At 33.4% G+C, this 15595-nt stretch overlaps 1 protein-coding gene across 1 annotated transcript; it reads left to right on the forward strand.

Moving 5' to 3' along the window:
• Positions 1–765: 765 nt before the first annotated feature.
• On the forward strand, positions 766–5356 carry 5-HT2A (5-hydroxytryptamine receptor 2A). Its single transcript, XM_013312733.1, has 9 exons — positions 766–1432; positions 2330–2432; positions 3111–3232; positions 3566–3764; positions 3869–3997; positions 4102–4302; positions 4473–4642; positions 4716–4842; positions 5106–5356. Exons 1-9 carry the CDS (start codon positions 769–771, stop codon positions 5296–5298), a joined length of 1908 nt encoding a protein of 635 aa, XP_013168187.1. The 5' UTR covers positions 766–768; the 3' UTR covers positions 5299–5356.
• The last annotated feature ends 10239 nt before the right edge of the window (positions 5357–15595 follow it).

Raw genomic sequence — 15595 nt, forward strand, 5'->3', positions numbered from 1 at the left:
CTGTCTTCACTCATCTTAGGCATTAATATAATAAGCTAAGACCTTGTTCTCATTGTTCAAGTTTAGTCTAGATTTATCCTATAAATTGAATTTAATTCTATCTTTGAATATATGTTAGTTAAAAGCGCCAATAGCCTAATGGTTAAGGGTACGGATTTCCGATCACGAGGTCGGAGGTTCAAATCCCGCAATTCGACTACTGTCGTTAACCATATCCTAGCACAAGCTTAGAACTTAGTTGGAATGGTACAAGGAATATTAGTAAATTTACAAAAAAATCTCCTAATATTTTATAAAAAAAAGTAATGAATAGTATTTCACTGGTAGTTTAAATAAAACATTATTTTATTATGTAATGTTGAGGCAAAGTGGGATAATAGTAAAATAATATCAAATGGAAAAAATGCGTAGAACGAGGCTCTTTGTGTTCCTAGTATTTAACTTCCGTGTGCTTTAGTATTAACTTCATTACAGACATATTTATAATGTCATTATTATAAAGGGCAATTATTTTGATGATCAAAAGTTCCGGATAAAACACAAACTATTAAATTGGTAAAAAAAAATGTATAACAGTTTTTATAAAAGGAATGAGATCCCCTGAGGTCAGTCCTTTTATGATTGAGTTTTCACAATATTTATTAGATTCTCAATAAGCTATCAAAATATAAAAGTAACATTATATTTTGTTGCAGGTACTTTAATTTGAAGATATAAGCTGACTCACCATTCATAATATGTATCCAGAAAAGGTGACTTAGCATCCGCATGGATGTCGCGTCTATCATGAATATCACCTACTTAGATCTTATCACTGATGATCTACAATGTCATCTGAAAACAGTCAATGGATGCGGCAATGCGCACTCAGGACTCGAGTGCACGCGTACCGAAAAATCACTTGATTACTTCTGCGAATTCAACTTTAATACGCAAAATGAAACATCCTATAGTTGCTTCAAATGTTCTAATAACAATATGGATCTCAACTATACAGTGTGCGACGGAAAATTAAAAAGTAATATGCTCTCTTTTGTTTTTGAAAGTGCAATAAAAACTTTTTGGTTAAAATTACCTGAATTCAATATCTGTGATTGGGATACGTTATTCTGTTACAATAACGATCGGACGTTATACATGGACGTTAATGATAGTGCGTATAATATAAGTGATGTACAAACTGTTCAATGTAAGTGGAACGTGAAGAATTTTACGATAAATTCATTGGAATCGGTCGGTTACGAATGGAGCTTTTTGTTCGTAATTCTGTTTATAATAGCGGGTGGCGTTGGGAATATTCTGGTTTGTTTAGCGGTCTGCTTAGATAAGAGACTTCAAAATGTCACAAACTATTTTCTGCTGTCGCTGGCGATAGCGGACTTACTCGTTAGTTTGTTCGTAATGCCCATGGGTGCAATTCCTGGATTTCTAGGTAAGTAAATTTTCAGGTATTCTTTGAACTTAATGTACTTTAATTTTGTTCTTAATTCCATGCTTTTAGGCTTAACATGAACAAATTAAAGTTCTTTTAATTTTTAAAAACGTAATACAGCGTAATACTTTTGTCAGTGTAAAATAGAAATTTAATTAACTCGATTCAAAGCCGATGGTATGATTCACATGTCTCTTGATATTGTGCACTATTATTAAATTGTTAGATAAAAATACATATATATTATCTTTGTGACATTTGTGTTCACTCAAAATGAATGTTTAACATAGTAAAATTTGATTTACTGTCCGATACTATAAAACGTTGGATTGTGAAAGGACCAGGAAATTTAATGAAAGAACAGGAAAAAAAACTTGGCAAACAACGATATATTCAAAAATGTTATCGTTCCGATATTGATGCCGTTTGCCCGAACTTGGACCGTTATTTTTGCTTATAAAAAGGTTATTGTGGATCATACATGCTTTCATTTCTTTGAAATCGAATATTCGAGATAATACTGTGTACTTTTCTAGAAGAAAAAACTCGATAGTCAACTTAATATTGGCCTTGAAGATTCTTTTATATCTAACCTTCGGGATGCAAATTATATGGCGTCGTAAACATTTCAAACAGGAAATAGTTTTTCATGTTCGTCTTTATATATAGATATAAAGAGATATATGGATACAATAACATAAAGTGAAACCTTCCATATAATGGAAAATAGATTTTGACAAGGTTTAGCTATTTATTTTGTTCCATGTGTTTTAAATACCTTTGCGTTTGTTTGTTCTCCTTCGCCTCCCCATAAAGGTTAATTACCTATTTTATATCTTTATGAAAAACATATTTAAAAGGCTCTTAAAATAATATTATTGATGTATGTTTGCATAGGTTACTGGCCATTGGGTGTTGTGTGGTGCAATGTGTACGTTACATGCGACGTGCTGGCGTGTTCAGCAAGTATTATGCACATGTGTTTTATTAGCATCGGCAGGTACGTATTAGTAAAGTGGTAGAGCCCGCTTTAACATCTTCACACGAATTGGCCCGGCTCGCCCGGTGAAATACCACGACCACGCAGAAGACAGGCGTGAAGTGGAAGCAATTCCGCGTTTTGTCTAATGAGTGTGCGTTCCGGAGGCCTAATTTAGTCCTCTTTCCCTTCCCACCCTTTTTCTTATAAGGAAAGGATGGGAAGTGGGAGTAGACTTTCCGGATAAGAGGATGCATGGGAAGGGAAAATATTTTCTTTCTGTGCATCCTCACCTCCGTCTGTTAAAAGTAGGCAACGCATATGCAATTGCGTATGTCTATGGGCAACGGTTACTTCGCTATTTCAGCGATTTCAGTTAGCTCGCTCGTTAGCCACTTTATGATATAAAAAAAAGAAAAAAAGTATAATAAAAATCTTCTTATCGATGCATCTTTAAATTTTTGAACGTCACATTAATACTGCATGAATTAGCTCCTATTACTAATTCTTTTTCTAGTAGTAACATTAATCCAAGGTTAAAGCAAATACGCAAGTTGTCAATTTCTTCTTTTCAGTAATGATTTTTCTATTTTTGTTTTTTTTTTGTTTTTGTCTTCTTTCCCTTATCGTACTTTCTCTTTAATGTTAGTTCTTAGATAAAATGCTAAAACTATTGTATTTAAAGATTTGAAATTGCAGGTACCTTGGTATACGTAACCCGCTCAAAAGCCGTCACCATTCCACTAAGAGGGTAGTTGTAATTAAAATTGCTCTCGTTTGGCTTCTGAGTATGTTCGTATCTAGCTCAATTACAGTTTTAGGTAAGTTTTGATGCTATTCATTAAAATTATAATCATTAACTTGTAACGAATCCCGCCATGTACTAATGTGTTTTTCGATTTCTGATTTGCATATGTACCGGCATGCATCCGGCGTTCTTACGGTGAATGAAAACACGTAATGCAACCTGCACATATCTGAGAAGATATTCAAAGATATGTGTTAAGTCAACCAACCCGCACTTGGCTAGCGTGGTTGACTATGGCGTAATCACCCCTAACTTAGGGTAGGCTGCGAGCCCCGCGCTGGGGACGTATAGTGAGCTGATGATGATGAATTTCAAACAGCTGTGAAGTAAATTATTACTGTTCCAGGTATTATAAACCAAACTAATATAATGCCGACGCCGGAGCTATGTGTGATTAATAACCGCTTGTTCTGGGTGTTCGGTTCACTGGTGGCGTTTTACATTCCAATGTTAATGATGGTGGTATCCTTTGCGCTCACTGTACAGTTGTTAAAACGACAAGCTCTATTAGCTGCTACACCTGTACCAGGAGGAACTCAAAGAAGGTTTGTTAATAAATAAGTTTGTTAGTCAAATAGACTACTGTCTTTTTTCAATTCATTTGGTTTTATCCTTATGAAAATATTAAATGGATTAAGGTTATTTTCAGGCAATGTGGAGGTTTTGACAATGGCCCTTCTCAAGGTCCTAGACGAATTGGTGCCAAGAGCTCTCCAGATTTATCGCCAAGTGGGAATTCTTCGAGGCATATGACATGGAGGATAACTTCAACTAATAGGTAAAAGACAAATGTAGCTGTTAATGTGCCATTAAACTGTCTATGGGTGTAATGGTTAGATCAATTTGGTCTGTTATCGTGTTTTAAAATTGTTTCATTTATAGAGGTCAAAGAAACAAGATTGGTATGAGCGTGTCCAATCCTCAACTGAGTTATATGAACGGTTGCGGGAACGGCGCAGGCTCGGCCCGGAGAGGACGTGACGTTGCTACGCAGACGCCAGCGAGTATTGCTGCTGAGACAAGGCGGGCACGCTTGAGACCGCTGAAATTAAACATCGCACCACCTAATGCTCTCAATTTAAGGTACTTCATAACGAAAAGCTGTTATTGTGTTACCAACTATTATAATTTTATAAATTATGAATGTTCTAGATCTAGATCTAGATGAAGTTCTTTTAGAACCAACTGCTTATAGCTTTGTGTTAAAAGAAATTAAAATAATATGAACAATAACATGACGTATCTGACAACAGGTTTCTTACTAATCGAAAGAAAGGAAGATCATTATCAGCGAATGCAGTTGCCAATGAACAGAAAGCTACCAAAGTACTTGGTCTAGTCTTTTTCACGTTTGTCCTGTGCTGGGCACCATTTTTCTTGCTCAATATATTATTTGCATCATGCCCAGCTTGTATTGTTCCAGGTATGTTTATTCACAATTAAAATGTTAAGTGATATAGTTTTTCGTGCTGTAAATATTGTAATATTGGTTACAGATCACATAGTCAATGTTTGTTTATGGCTGGGTTATGTATCTTCGACAATTAATCCGATTATCTATACAGTATTCAATAGAACCTTTAGGGCAGCGTTCTTAAGACTTCTGAAATGTCATTGCAGCAGGTACACCTTTTGTATTCAGATTCTACTTTAAGTATTAAGATGTTGCACGTCATTCTATAATTATTTCTAGAATTTTACTTACTTTTAAATAGCTAAGTTTCACTTTAAGGCCGAAAGCCTTCTTGACAATTCTAGGAAAATCTCATTAAAATTGCATGACAATAATGGGAATGGTTTCTAGCATATTCTTTATCAAATGTAAAGGAAGATTATCAAGGACTTCATCTTCTTCATCATCTTCTCAAGTCGTTATTCTTTTACAGACGAGGTCATTGCACTCGCTACATGTCAGGGGGATCAACACGCGGTGCGTCACAGTTATGTGCGCGCTCCGCTTTACCACTGGCCATATCCCTTCGACCTTCTGTGATGCCGACCACTTCATCAGGAGGGCAGGAGACAACAGAGTCGGTTCTCATAGAGGCTCCACTACCAGGATTTAATATGAGATATTAAATTTGACTTTATTTATTTTTAACATAACCAAAGATATGAAATTTCTAGTATTATCGAAATAAAACCAATGTCAAAGTAAAATTTTATCTTGAAAATATATCAATGTATAAATAGAAGTGAGGTATTAGTAGATGTAGTAATTTCTATTTTAGTACATTTCTATAAAATCTAGTCTAAATGTTATTATTTGATCCTTTAGAGATCTAAAAATCAAACGTTTTTTTTATTTTTCATTAGTAAAAATGAAGTTCTGTAAAATTTATTGTAGACAAACCTAATGTGCCAAAAACTAGACATTCTATATTAATATTTGTTATGTTATAACTATCTTGCTCAATTGATAAATTCCTAAAACGTATTTTTAATCCGAATTCGTATGTTCGATAAGAACCCAAGTATTTATAATACTCATATTAAAATTGGAATTTGCAATTAGAAATTTAGTAATAACCTATTTTTTGTGGTGATATAATTGAGTCATAAAATGTTTTCTTTTTTATCATCTGGTATTGAAAAGGGCAGTATTTATTTTCCAAATATCACTAATAAATTTGCAAACAAAAAAAATGTTTCATAAATTAAATTTAAAATTCTTTGAGTGTTGTCTATATGTTGGAATTAATTCTTGTTTTTTGTGTCGTTGTCATCATCTCACTATACGTCCCCACCGAGGGGCTTGGAGCCTTCCCTAAGTTAAGGGTGATTAGGCCATACTCAACCACGCTGGCCATGTGCTGGTTGGTTGACTTCACACATTTCTTTGAATTTTTTCTCAGATATGTGCGGGTTGCATCACGATGTTTTCCTTCACCGTAAGACCGTCGGATAAATGTACATATGTAAATACAATATCGAAAAAACACATTGGTACATGGCGGGATACGAACCCAGGACCTGCAGATTGCTAGTCAAGTGCTTGACCCCTGAGCCACCGACGCTCGGTCGTGTAAATAAGGTTAATATAGAAGAGTTTAAGATACAAAATGTCAAATTAATTAAGATATCTGTCACAATACATATAGTTTTCTACTTTCCAAAATAAGTCGCATGACTTGAAAATTGTATTTTAAAAATTCTTTAAATGTGAATAGTTAATAATTAGCTCAATGTAAAACTCTGATATATGTAATAATTATGTTCATGTATGTTTGTATGTAGAATAAACTTTATTTTTCAAAAAAAAAGTTCGTTTCAATACAATTCTTGTTGACACCCAGATTGTAAAAAGTGACTTGTCTATCTTTTTTTATATCATAAGGTGGCAAACGAGCGAGCGGCAACCTGAAATCGCTCAAATAGCGAAGCTATCGTTACCCATAGACATAAGCAATTGCATATGCGTTGCCTACCTTTAATCGACGAAGAAGAGGATGCACAGAAAGAAAATATTTTCCCTTCCCATGCGTCCTCTCATCCGGAAAGTCCACTTCCACTTCCCATCCTTTCCTTATAAGAAAAAGAGTGGGAAGGGAAAAAGGACTAAATTAGGCCTCCGGGACGCACACTCATCAGACGAAACGCGGAATTGGTTCCACTTCACGCCTGTCTTCAATGTGGTCGTTGTATTTCACCGGGCGAGCCGGGCCGATTCGTGCGAAGATGTTAAAGCGGGCTCTACCACTGTTAAAATCATGATGAACAACTATTCTGAATTAGTTGAAATTTTTTCGATGTTTCCACATAACTTTTTACCTCGCTTCTCGTTGTGGAATACTATGTCCTCAGCGGTATCCAAAAACAGTTATGATTATGGTTTCTTTACAAAAATCACATTCGCCTCCCTTATAGAGCCGGCTTCGAATCTATGATGCCTCTTATATTGCGGATATCCATGGGCTCCGGATTAATTAATATGAGGCAACATGCTGTTCGTTTATCTCTTCCTTTAAAATAAAATTCTCACTTGAGTTTACTAAGCTCTGCAATTATTGGAATAAACGATATACTATCATAAATTTTGTCTTTTGCCAACGTAAATTTATAACAAGTTCTCTTTAAATACGGAAAATTTATTGCACTTGCTAATTAAGGCAACAAAGTATTAGTTTTATGTTCCATTTTACAGTCTTACAGAAATAAATTAGTACATTTCATAGTTTAATGTGACTCTTAAAATACTTATAAATGCGAATGTTTAGATGTATGGATGTTAGTTTGAAGGTGTCTCCAGAACGGCTGAATGTCTGGAAGAACACATAGGCTACTAATTATGTTTTATTTCAATTCCGCGCGGACGTAGTCGCGGGCGATAGCTAGTAATTAATAATTTATGAATATTCATGACTGTAATCCACAGAAAGAATTGATTGTAGAAAATCCTAACATATTTTTTCTAAACAAAAATATTTTACAGATACCTTGTTATTTTCGATCGTAATATTTTCTTACCTAAAGGGACACCTATCTCATATCTAAATCCAAGATTACTAAGCTGTTCGAATATATTACAATTTTTTCGACGTAGCTTAAGGGATTTTACATTACTTATCTGTAATAAGTTTAAGGTAAAATGTATTTTTCACTCCATCGCGTCGTCCCTTGATAACTTTTTTTATTGAATTAACAGTATACTTCAATTTAGCTAAAAGTTGAAAATTTTTTACATCACTTTTTTAATTACCCATAAACTAGTTGTTGCCTGCGACCCCATCCAGGCGAGATAAAATAAACGTTAAATAGAAGCCTATGTGTTCTTCCAGATCATGTTTAACATCTATACCAAACAAACATCCATCCATTGAAATATGAGCATTTATAATAATAGTAAGATATTAAATGAATTTAAATAAAACGCCACGTATACCACTTGAATCGAAATATTGCTTGCAAATATGATTTAAAAAGTCTTTTCTTAGCAAGTTTATACTTTACAAGTTAATGGACCCTGAAAAAGCATTTGCTTAAGGGGAAGAGTCTCTGATGATTCACTTACCGTGACTTTCTAGTACCACTGAATGTGAAGGACAATAATTTGGTTCTGTTCAATGGAAAATCAGGGTTACAATTATGTTGGGCCGCGGACGAGAGCGAAAGCGTGCCCGTGGCCCTGTCCCGATGCATTGGAGGAACAGAGAGGTTTAGTGGGTATGCCTCTGATATGGAGGAGAATCCCACATAACTACCGCGTCCCCCCCGGGCCGTGGAGTATGCATAAAGCATTCCTCTCTGAAAAAAAAGGGTTACAAGTATGTATATTGAAGAGATACATACAATGTGACAAGAAGGTAATATCAGCAACGTTCCGAAATCCTAAATAATATATAATATGTAGTTATGTAACATATAACATTATATAATATTAACGAGTTCATTCGGAAATACGTGTATTCTAATTTACTGTTAACTCGGGTGTGAACAAATTAAACTTATCTGTAATCTGTACATGTGTTATGCAAATTTGAAATGGGTACGTGTTAAATTTTATGAAGACTTTAGGAATACATTAGGCGTACGTTATAAGATTTATTATTATTAACGTTCATTTGAAAAGGGAACAACTTTAATGTTGGTTAATTAAACTTTCTGCACAACAGATGGCGTTGTATCGATATTTCGACTATCTTAACAACATTTTAAAGTCTATTTTATCTGTTTACAGTGCTTATGAAAGTATTTAAGCAAGCAGTTTCTATTGTTAATATGTTATAATCACTGCTCTTAATCATTTTGATTCCTCAATATGCCCATAATGAAATATTTGAAAACATGATGCAATCATTTTTAACGTCGGCGCCGTATTAAAAAAAAACTTTATTAGCAGGCTATGTGTTCTTCCAGACTATGTTCTACGTCGATGCCAAATATCAGCGAGATCCATACAGCCGTTCTCGAGATATCTTCAAACAAACATCCATCCATATCTATCCATCCATCCAAACATTCGCATTTATAATATTAGTAAGATAGAAGTATAAATATTGTGTCGGTGTATTTGATGAAAGTCCTGTATTCATAGGCTGCTTCAAACATTGACACAAACATTGCCTTGTAGCAAACAAATATAAAGTAGTGTGAGCTTCAAGCTCCCAGAGCATTTTAATTAAGCTGCCGACTCGAGACACAAGAACGTGACTCGTTTACTTCTATACGCAGATTGTTTTAAATTCACTGACATAGACTATTTTAACTACATAATCTTCTTTTTAAAAAGATTTGCAGCTGTAAACTAGTTAGACATTATTAACGAGAAGTTTTTTATTAGTCTTTGATTAACATTTATACACTTTTTAATTACGTTTAAAATTTTGTATACTTTGGTTGTTTTAACATACAGTCTCATAAAATTAACTGGCCCGGTAAAAATGGTGCTTGTATCGCGGTTAATTTAGTTATTTCCGGAAATAGAAACTGACACATAATTAATTTATATACATATATTATCTTACTAATTAAATTTGATATTTACATTAATTTGATATCAACCATCCAACAACGCACAATTATAACGCTTCTATAGATACTTTGATCTTTGTGGGACGAAAATATTTTTCCAGTTTTAAATTAATTACTGTCGTTTATTATACGAGATGTTTTATTTACAATTACTCTACACACCTACTTAGTTATATTAAATGGTTTAAATTATTCTTCCCGCCACAATCATGGTTTCTAATGGTTGTGATCACGTTTGTCCGACTTCTTTATTGTGGAGTAGCTGCCGAACGCGACTTCATCCGCCCGTAATTAAAAAACATAATAAATAGCCTATGCGTTGTTCCAGACTATTTTATATACCATGCCAAATTTTATCGAGATCCGATGAGCCATTCCGGAGATACCTACAAACAATCATCCATCTAAACTTTCGCATTTATAATAATAGTAAAATCAACGTCCTGTTTATCCTATATACGAGTATGTTATAAAACTTTATACGGGAGATGTTAAGAAAATTAAAATAAAGATTACTGAATTCTTTATTTTTATGACCTGTAGTTAATAATTAAAACGGTAAGAGACGTTGGAATGTTCCTTGTGGTGTGTAATATCAATTTCAAGTAGCTTATACAGCGAGCGCTCACCTAAATAGTGAGATTACTTCTACGTGCAATCTGGGTCTGGGATTTGCCGCACGGCGTCTGCAATATTGTATGGAATATTATAAGAAATCAAAGATTTAATCTACAAAGTATATTTTAAATTATTTTGTAATTATTTTCTTCCAATCATGTATAAGAAACAATTATTATGGTTCTCTACTTCGGAACACAGCGGAAACTATTTTGTGCAACATTAGTGGTTGCAATAGTCAAGAAGTCATAAAATTAGCGTTATGGCCTAATGGTTAAGAGTACGGATTTTCGATCACGAGGTTCGAATCCCGCCATTCGACTATTGTCGTGAACCATATCTTAGTACAAGCATAGAGTTTATTTGGAATGGTACAAAAAAAAAAATTGTAAATTTACAAAAATCTGCTAATATTTTAATAAAAGAAAAATTAAGATTCCACGATAACGTCATAATTTAAAAATTGTCTTACTAATATCATAAATGCGAATGAATAGATGTTTGTTTGAAGGTATCTTTGGAACGGCTCAACGGATATTGACGAAATTTGGCACATATGTAAAACATAGTATGTAAAAACACATAGGCTAAATATTATTTTTTTTTAAATTTGTGCGAACGGAGTCTCTGGTGACAGCTAATTATTTTCTATAAGTCGATGAAGATTTAATTGCAATGTTTTAAAAGAAATGCATAGAATACTCTCTTAAATGAAGATTTAAAGTATTATATGCAAGAAAAACATATTTCATTTGAGAAATCCATTCCTTAATTGCAACGTCTAGACTTTGACGTATTCCATACAAGCTCTTCCGCCAACTTGTTTCGTGTCACTTAATTGAGGGCCGTGTCTTGCTTCTATTGTTTGGAACAGAGACCTCTACCTACTGCATTACACAAGACTTAAATAACTTTTATACTGTGCATCAAACCTTTAGTATGAAATTTCTTTTATCATGGATTTTTTTTTTAATTTTATAATAAGTCTAACTTTAAAAAAATACTTGCATAATTTGTGGTCTATATTTGTGCCTTTTATACACCGATTCCTTAAATTTTGATTAAGGAATTTATTTAAGTGAAGAAACTTCACAAATCATTATTTAACGAATCAAATAATTTATTTCGGACTATCATTTTCTGTTTTTCTTTATAATATTAGTATAGATATAACTCATCTGAGACATACATAACGACTTATATATTAAGAATATTCTTGTGAACAATATTTAAAGCAAAGCGCTTTAAGCTTGAATACTCGTTTTCATTCAACATCACTTTTACTATGCAGAAATTTACAAAAGAATTCCACTTCTAGCGCCATAAATCAGACTTTTCATCTTTCCTGCGTCTTACTTGAATAACGAAAAGGGAATTGTTACAGTTTGTAAAGATGCCTATTTATATAAGAAGACGAAAAACACAAGGCTTACAAATGTTATACGTAAAGAAAACTATTTCATTTTATTTTTAGAATTTTAAATGCTTCTCTTACGAATAGATTTTATATTCTCACTATTCAAAGACTGAAAACTTTCTATACAATTGCAATACTGTTGAAGTAAAGAAAGTAATATTTCAAATAATTAATTATTGTCGCCCTCACTTTTGGTGTATCCAAAATGCATGTATATTGCAGGATAACGGATACGGTTACTTTATTGACTTTGCTTATATAAACAGATGTTAGAATGGATGTCACACACTTGGATTCCTAATTAGAATAGTGACCATACCTCTCTTGTAGATGGTTATGTTGTGTTATTATTATAAAACTATTCCAGTATGGTGAATACAGTATAATTTAAAGTCAAAGTATTGCATCGGCGTTAGGTTTTATAATATAGAACAAAATAATTATTAGATGCAGACAGAGCCGCGAGGAATAGTTAGTATAACTAGTAAGGTAAGACCTTGTTACTGTTTCACAGCCAGCAGCGTTAGGTCTCTCAGGTTGGTAATTAAAGTGTAATTTAACATTAACGTGGTGTTAATTGTTTTATAACGAGCAGCTGCGTGATTATGATAATTAATTATGTCGATATTACTTACCGATTTTGAGTTTTCTCGGGTAATATTGTGAGGTCAACAATTTCTGTAAAGTATTTTGACTTTTTTTAACTACTATTTTTGGGTATACTAGGGTAATAGGTATTATCAAATATCCTAGTTTTAATTAAGTAATTTCTTCTCGTATTTATTGTTCAATGTTAGTAGTTGATTGAAAAAATATTTTTTTTGTAAATATTTTTTATGTACATAAATAAATGCAGGTTTTAGTGTAGTGTGTGCGAGACACTTGAAGCGAAGCATGTCGGGGACCTTTTTATCCTTTTCAAGTATCGAGCAAGGGTCAAAGCTCGATGAAATAAATATTGATAAAAGATATCAGATTTGATATTGGCTTGTAAGCCTTTTGTAAACAGTCCTTTCTGTTGTTCTGTAAACTTGAACGTACCTTTATGTTTATAGTACCTGATCAGGTATATCGCCGAGGTTTACTTTTTTTGCTTGTTTTTTTTTAAGTTTGTTATTTTTTTAGTACGGAGAGAAATTGTACGTTAGCGTATTGGGTATTCATAAGTAAGTAATTATAAAATTACATATTTATTCAAACTGTATATTACTGGTACTGAATATGTAGGAGTTTTATTAAAAAATCTCGAACATCTTATCTCGAGCTAATATAAGGATAATATAACTGGCAGTAACATTGATATTTGACAACTATGTTAGTTGTAACAACCACCATTACGATTTAGATAGCTTGATAAATATCTGTCGTCTACACAAAACTTAACACCCAACTTAAAGAACATTTTATAGCATCTTATGTAACTGAGGATTTCTTTATAAACCGTTTTATTGAAAGTTAGAGATTACATGCGTTATTTTGACTACTATAGATGTTCTTTTGTTTTATATCTAAAACAGCTATTTCTTACAAAGAGTTATGGTTTAATAAATTTTTGACTATCATCCTGTAGATAAATTGTTTGTGAAATTCTTTTAAAGTTCTTGCTGCTAAATGATATTTAAAATTTCATAGAATTTTCTCCGTCGATGTTTTAAAAGTTTAAAATCTTAAAATACCGTTTTGTAATTCGTCATACTCTACTCTTACCTTGTATTGCTTCTCACGTAGCACATGTGCAAGAGCATAGGTTTTCCTCTTTTTTTTTCTAAGTTTAACAATTCATTTGACATTAATGGAGCCTTAATCAAGGTGTTTGAAAGCTCAGTCGTATAGTAGTCGACATTTCATTTGGCACGTCGGGAACTAGAGTGCTCTTCTGCCAGACGTGCCAATTAACCGTGTATATCGCCAGACGGTTTGTAATTCAAGTGCTTGTTGACTGCTGTAGGTGTTAATTGCATTGCGAGGAATGTTAATGAAACTTCATGTAACCTGCGCATTTATAGTTAATACTTTTAAATCTCGACAAAAGGGAAAGTCATGGCTACAAATCGTATGAGAATGGATAGTCAGTCAAAGAGTTTCGTCTTGCTCTAGACTGGGACAATTACACTGTAAGAAGCAGAAGAAGAAAATAAATGCAAGATTACTGACGTAAATGTTAAAATACTAAAATATAAGGTTTTATTAAAAACGAAAAAAAAACTTTTATTTTAATTGAGAAAAAAATATGTTTTATTTTCTCAACATTAATTATTACTGGTAACATATTATTTACAATATCGTATGTTCAGATGTTTTGGACAATTATTACAAAAGTTATGAATTTAAAAAAGCGATTTGTCAAATTCTTTTATAAGAAATCGTCCATCAAGATTGGATTATGGATATTTTGACGCAAGGAAGCAATTTAACTTTCCAAAAAGATTTTAACGTAAATATATTGCGGTTATAACTTCGTAATTGAATATGTTGCGTATCTTGTATATTCTAGAATATGTGAGTTACAAAAGTAGTGTTTACGAAATGTGGTTGCACATTCGGTTTTCTCTTTTAATTAATGTCAGGGGCGTTTATTAGATTAGAGGGAAAACTGTTAGGGGAAAGGGTTATGTTAGATTTCTTTCCTAGTCAAGAAAATTGTATTATGTAACAGTAGTAGAGCCCACTTTAACATCTTCGCACGAATTGTCCCGGTTCACCCGGTGAAATACCACGAACACACAGAAGACAGGCGTGAAGTGGAAGCTATTCCGCGTACAGTCTGATGAGTGTGCGTCCCGGAGGCCCAATTTAGTCCTCTTCCCTTCCCACCCTTTTTCTTATAAGGAAAGGATGGAAGGGAAACATTTTCTGTGCATCCCCTCCTCCATCGATTAAAGTTAGGCAGCGCATATGCAATTGCGTATGTCTATGGGCAACGGTCACTTCGCTATTTCAGCGATTTCAGGTGGCAGTTCGCTCGTTATCCACCTTATGATATAAAAAAAACTTAACTCCTTGACTAGGCAACATTTTTTTAAAACCTAATGTATAAATGAGGTTTTTTAAATATCGTATTCCAGTGAACATGTCTAGTGTGAGAGTGGTCTTACAAAGTAATAACGTCATACCAATTATTTATATTATCTAGCTTTTCTCTTGTGAAATGATACACATAAATATTTCCTAGCCTACGATTATAAGACGTTCATAAATCTTACAAAATTATACAGCATCGGAGTCGGAAATTCAAACGAATTAATTCAGTGTAACCGCTGGAGTGAATTTGTTGGAGTAACATTGAAAACGCCTAATAATTTATGGCGTACCGAGACGGGGTCTAGTTACAGACCGCGTTCAGAGCGATGTCTCAGACTGATGTGGTATCGCATAATTAAATAGATCATAGTGTGTTAGATTCAGTCTCCAAATGTTAACTATGTTATTCAACTGTTTATAAGGCCTAACCTAGATAGCAAAATATACTGTTCATATTTTTTTATTGTTGCAGATTCATATTTCCATTATTACAATACGGTTAAAAGGTTAATTAGCACATTTTAATTAGTTTCCCTAACAAAAGTAGATCATAATTTGGAAGTTAGAGTGGTAAAGAATCGTTTGTTCGTTTTCGCATTCGTTTGTTTTTATAAAACTCCTTTTATTCTGTTCTAATAAGTAAAGAGAGCGTCAGTTGCTCTGGGGTCAAGCACTTGACTTGCAATCTGCAGGTCCTGGGTTCGAATTCCGCCATTTACTTATGTGTTTTTCGATTTCGGATTTACGTATGTACATTTATCCGAAGATCTCACGGCTAAGGAAAACACTGTGATGCAACCTGCACATATCTGATAATAAATTTAAGGATATGTGTGAAGTCAACCAACC

The sequence above is a fragment of the Papilio xuthus genome, unplaced genomic scaffold (genome assembly GCF_000836235.2).
Source record: "Papilio xuthus unplaced genomic scaffold, Pxut_1.1 DF827597.1, whole genome shotgun sequence".
NCBI classification, from domain to species: Eukaryota; Metazoa; Arthropoda; class Insecta; order Lepidoptera; family Papilionidae; genus Papilio; species Papilio xuthus.

Bases quoted from the DNA above. Each gene is read 5' to 3' on its own strand.
- 5-HT2A (XM_013312733.1), top strand. From the start codon at position 769: ATGGATGTCGCGTCTATCATGAATATCACCTACTTAGATCTTATCACT. The intron at 2,433-3,110 runs GTACGTATTAGT...TTGAAATTGCAG, and splicing joins TGTTTTATTAGCATCGGCAG to GTACCTTGGTATACGTAACC. The intron at 4,843-5,105 runs GTACACCTTTTG...ATTCTTTTACAG, and splicing joins CTGAAATGTCATTGCAGCAG to ACGAGGTCATTGCACTCGCT.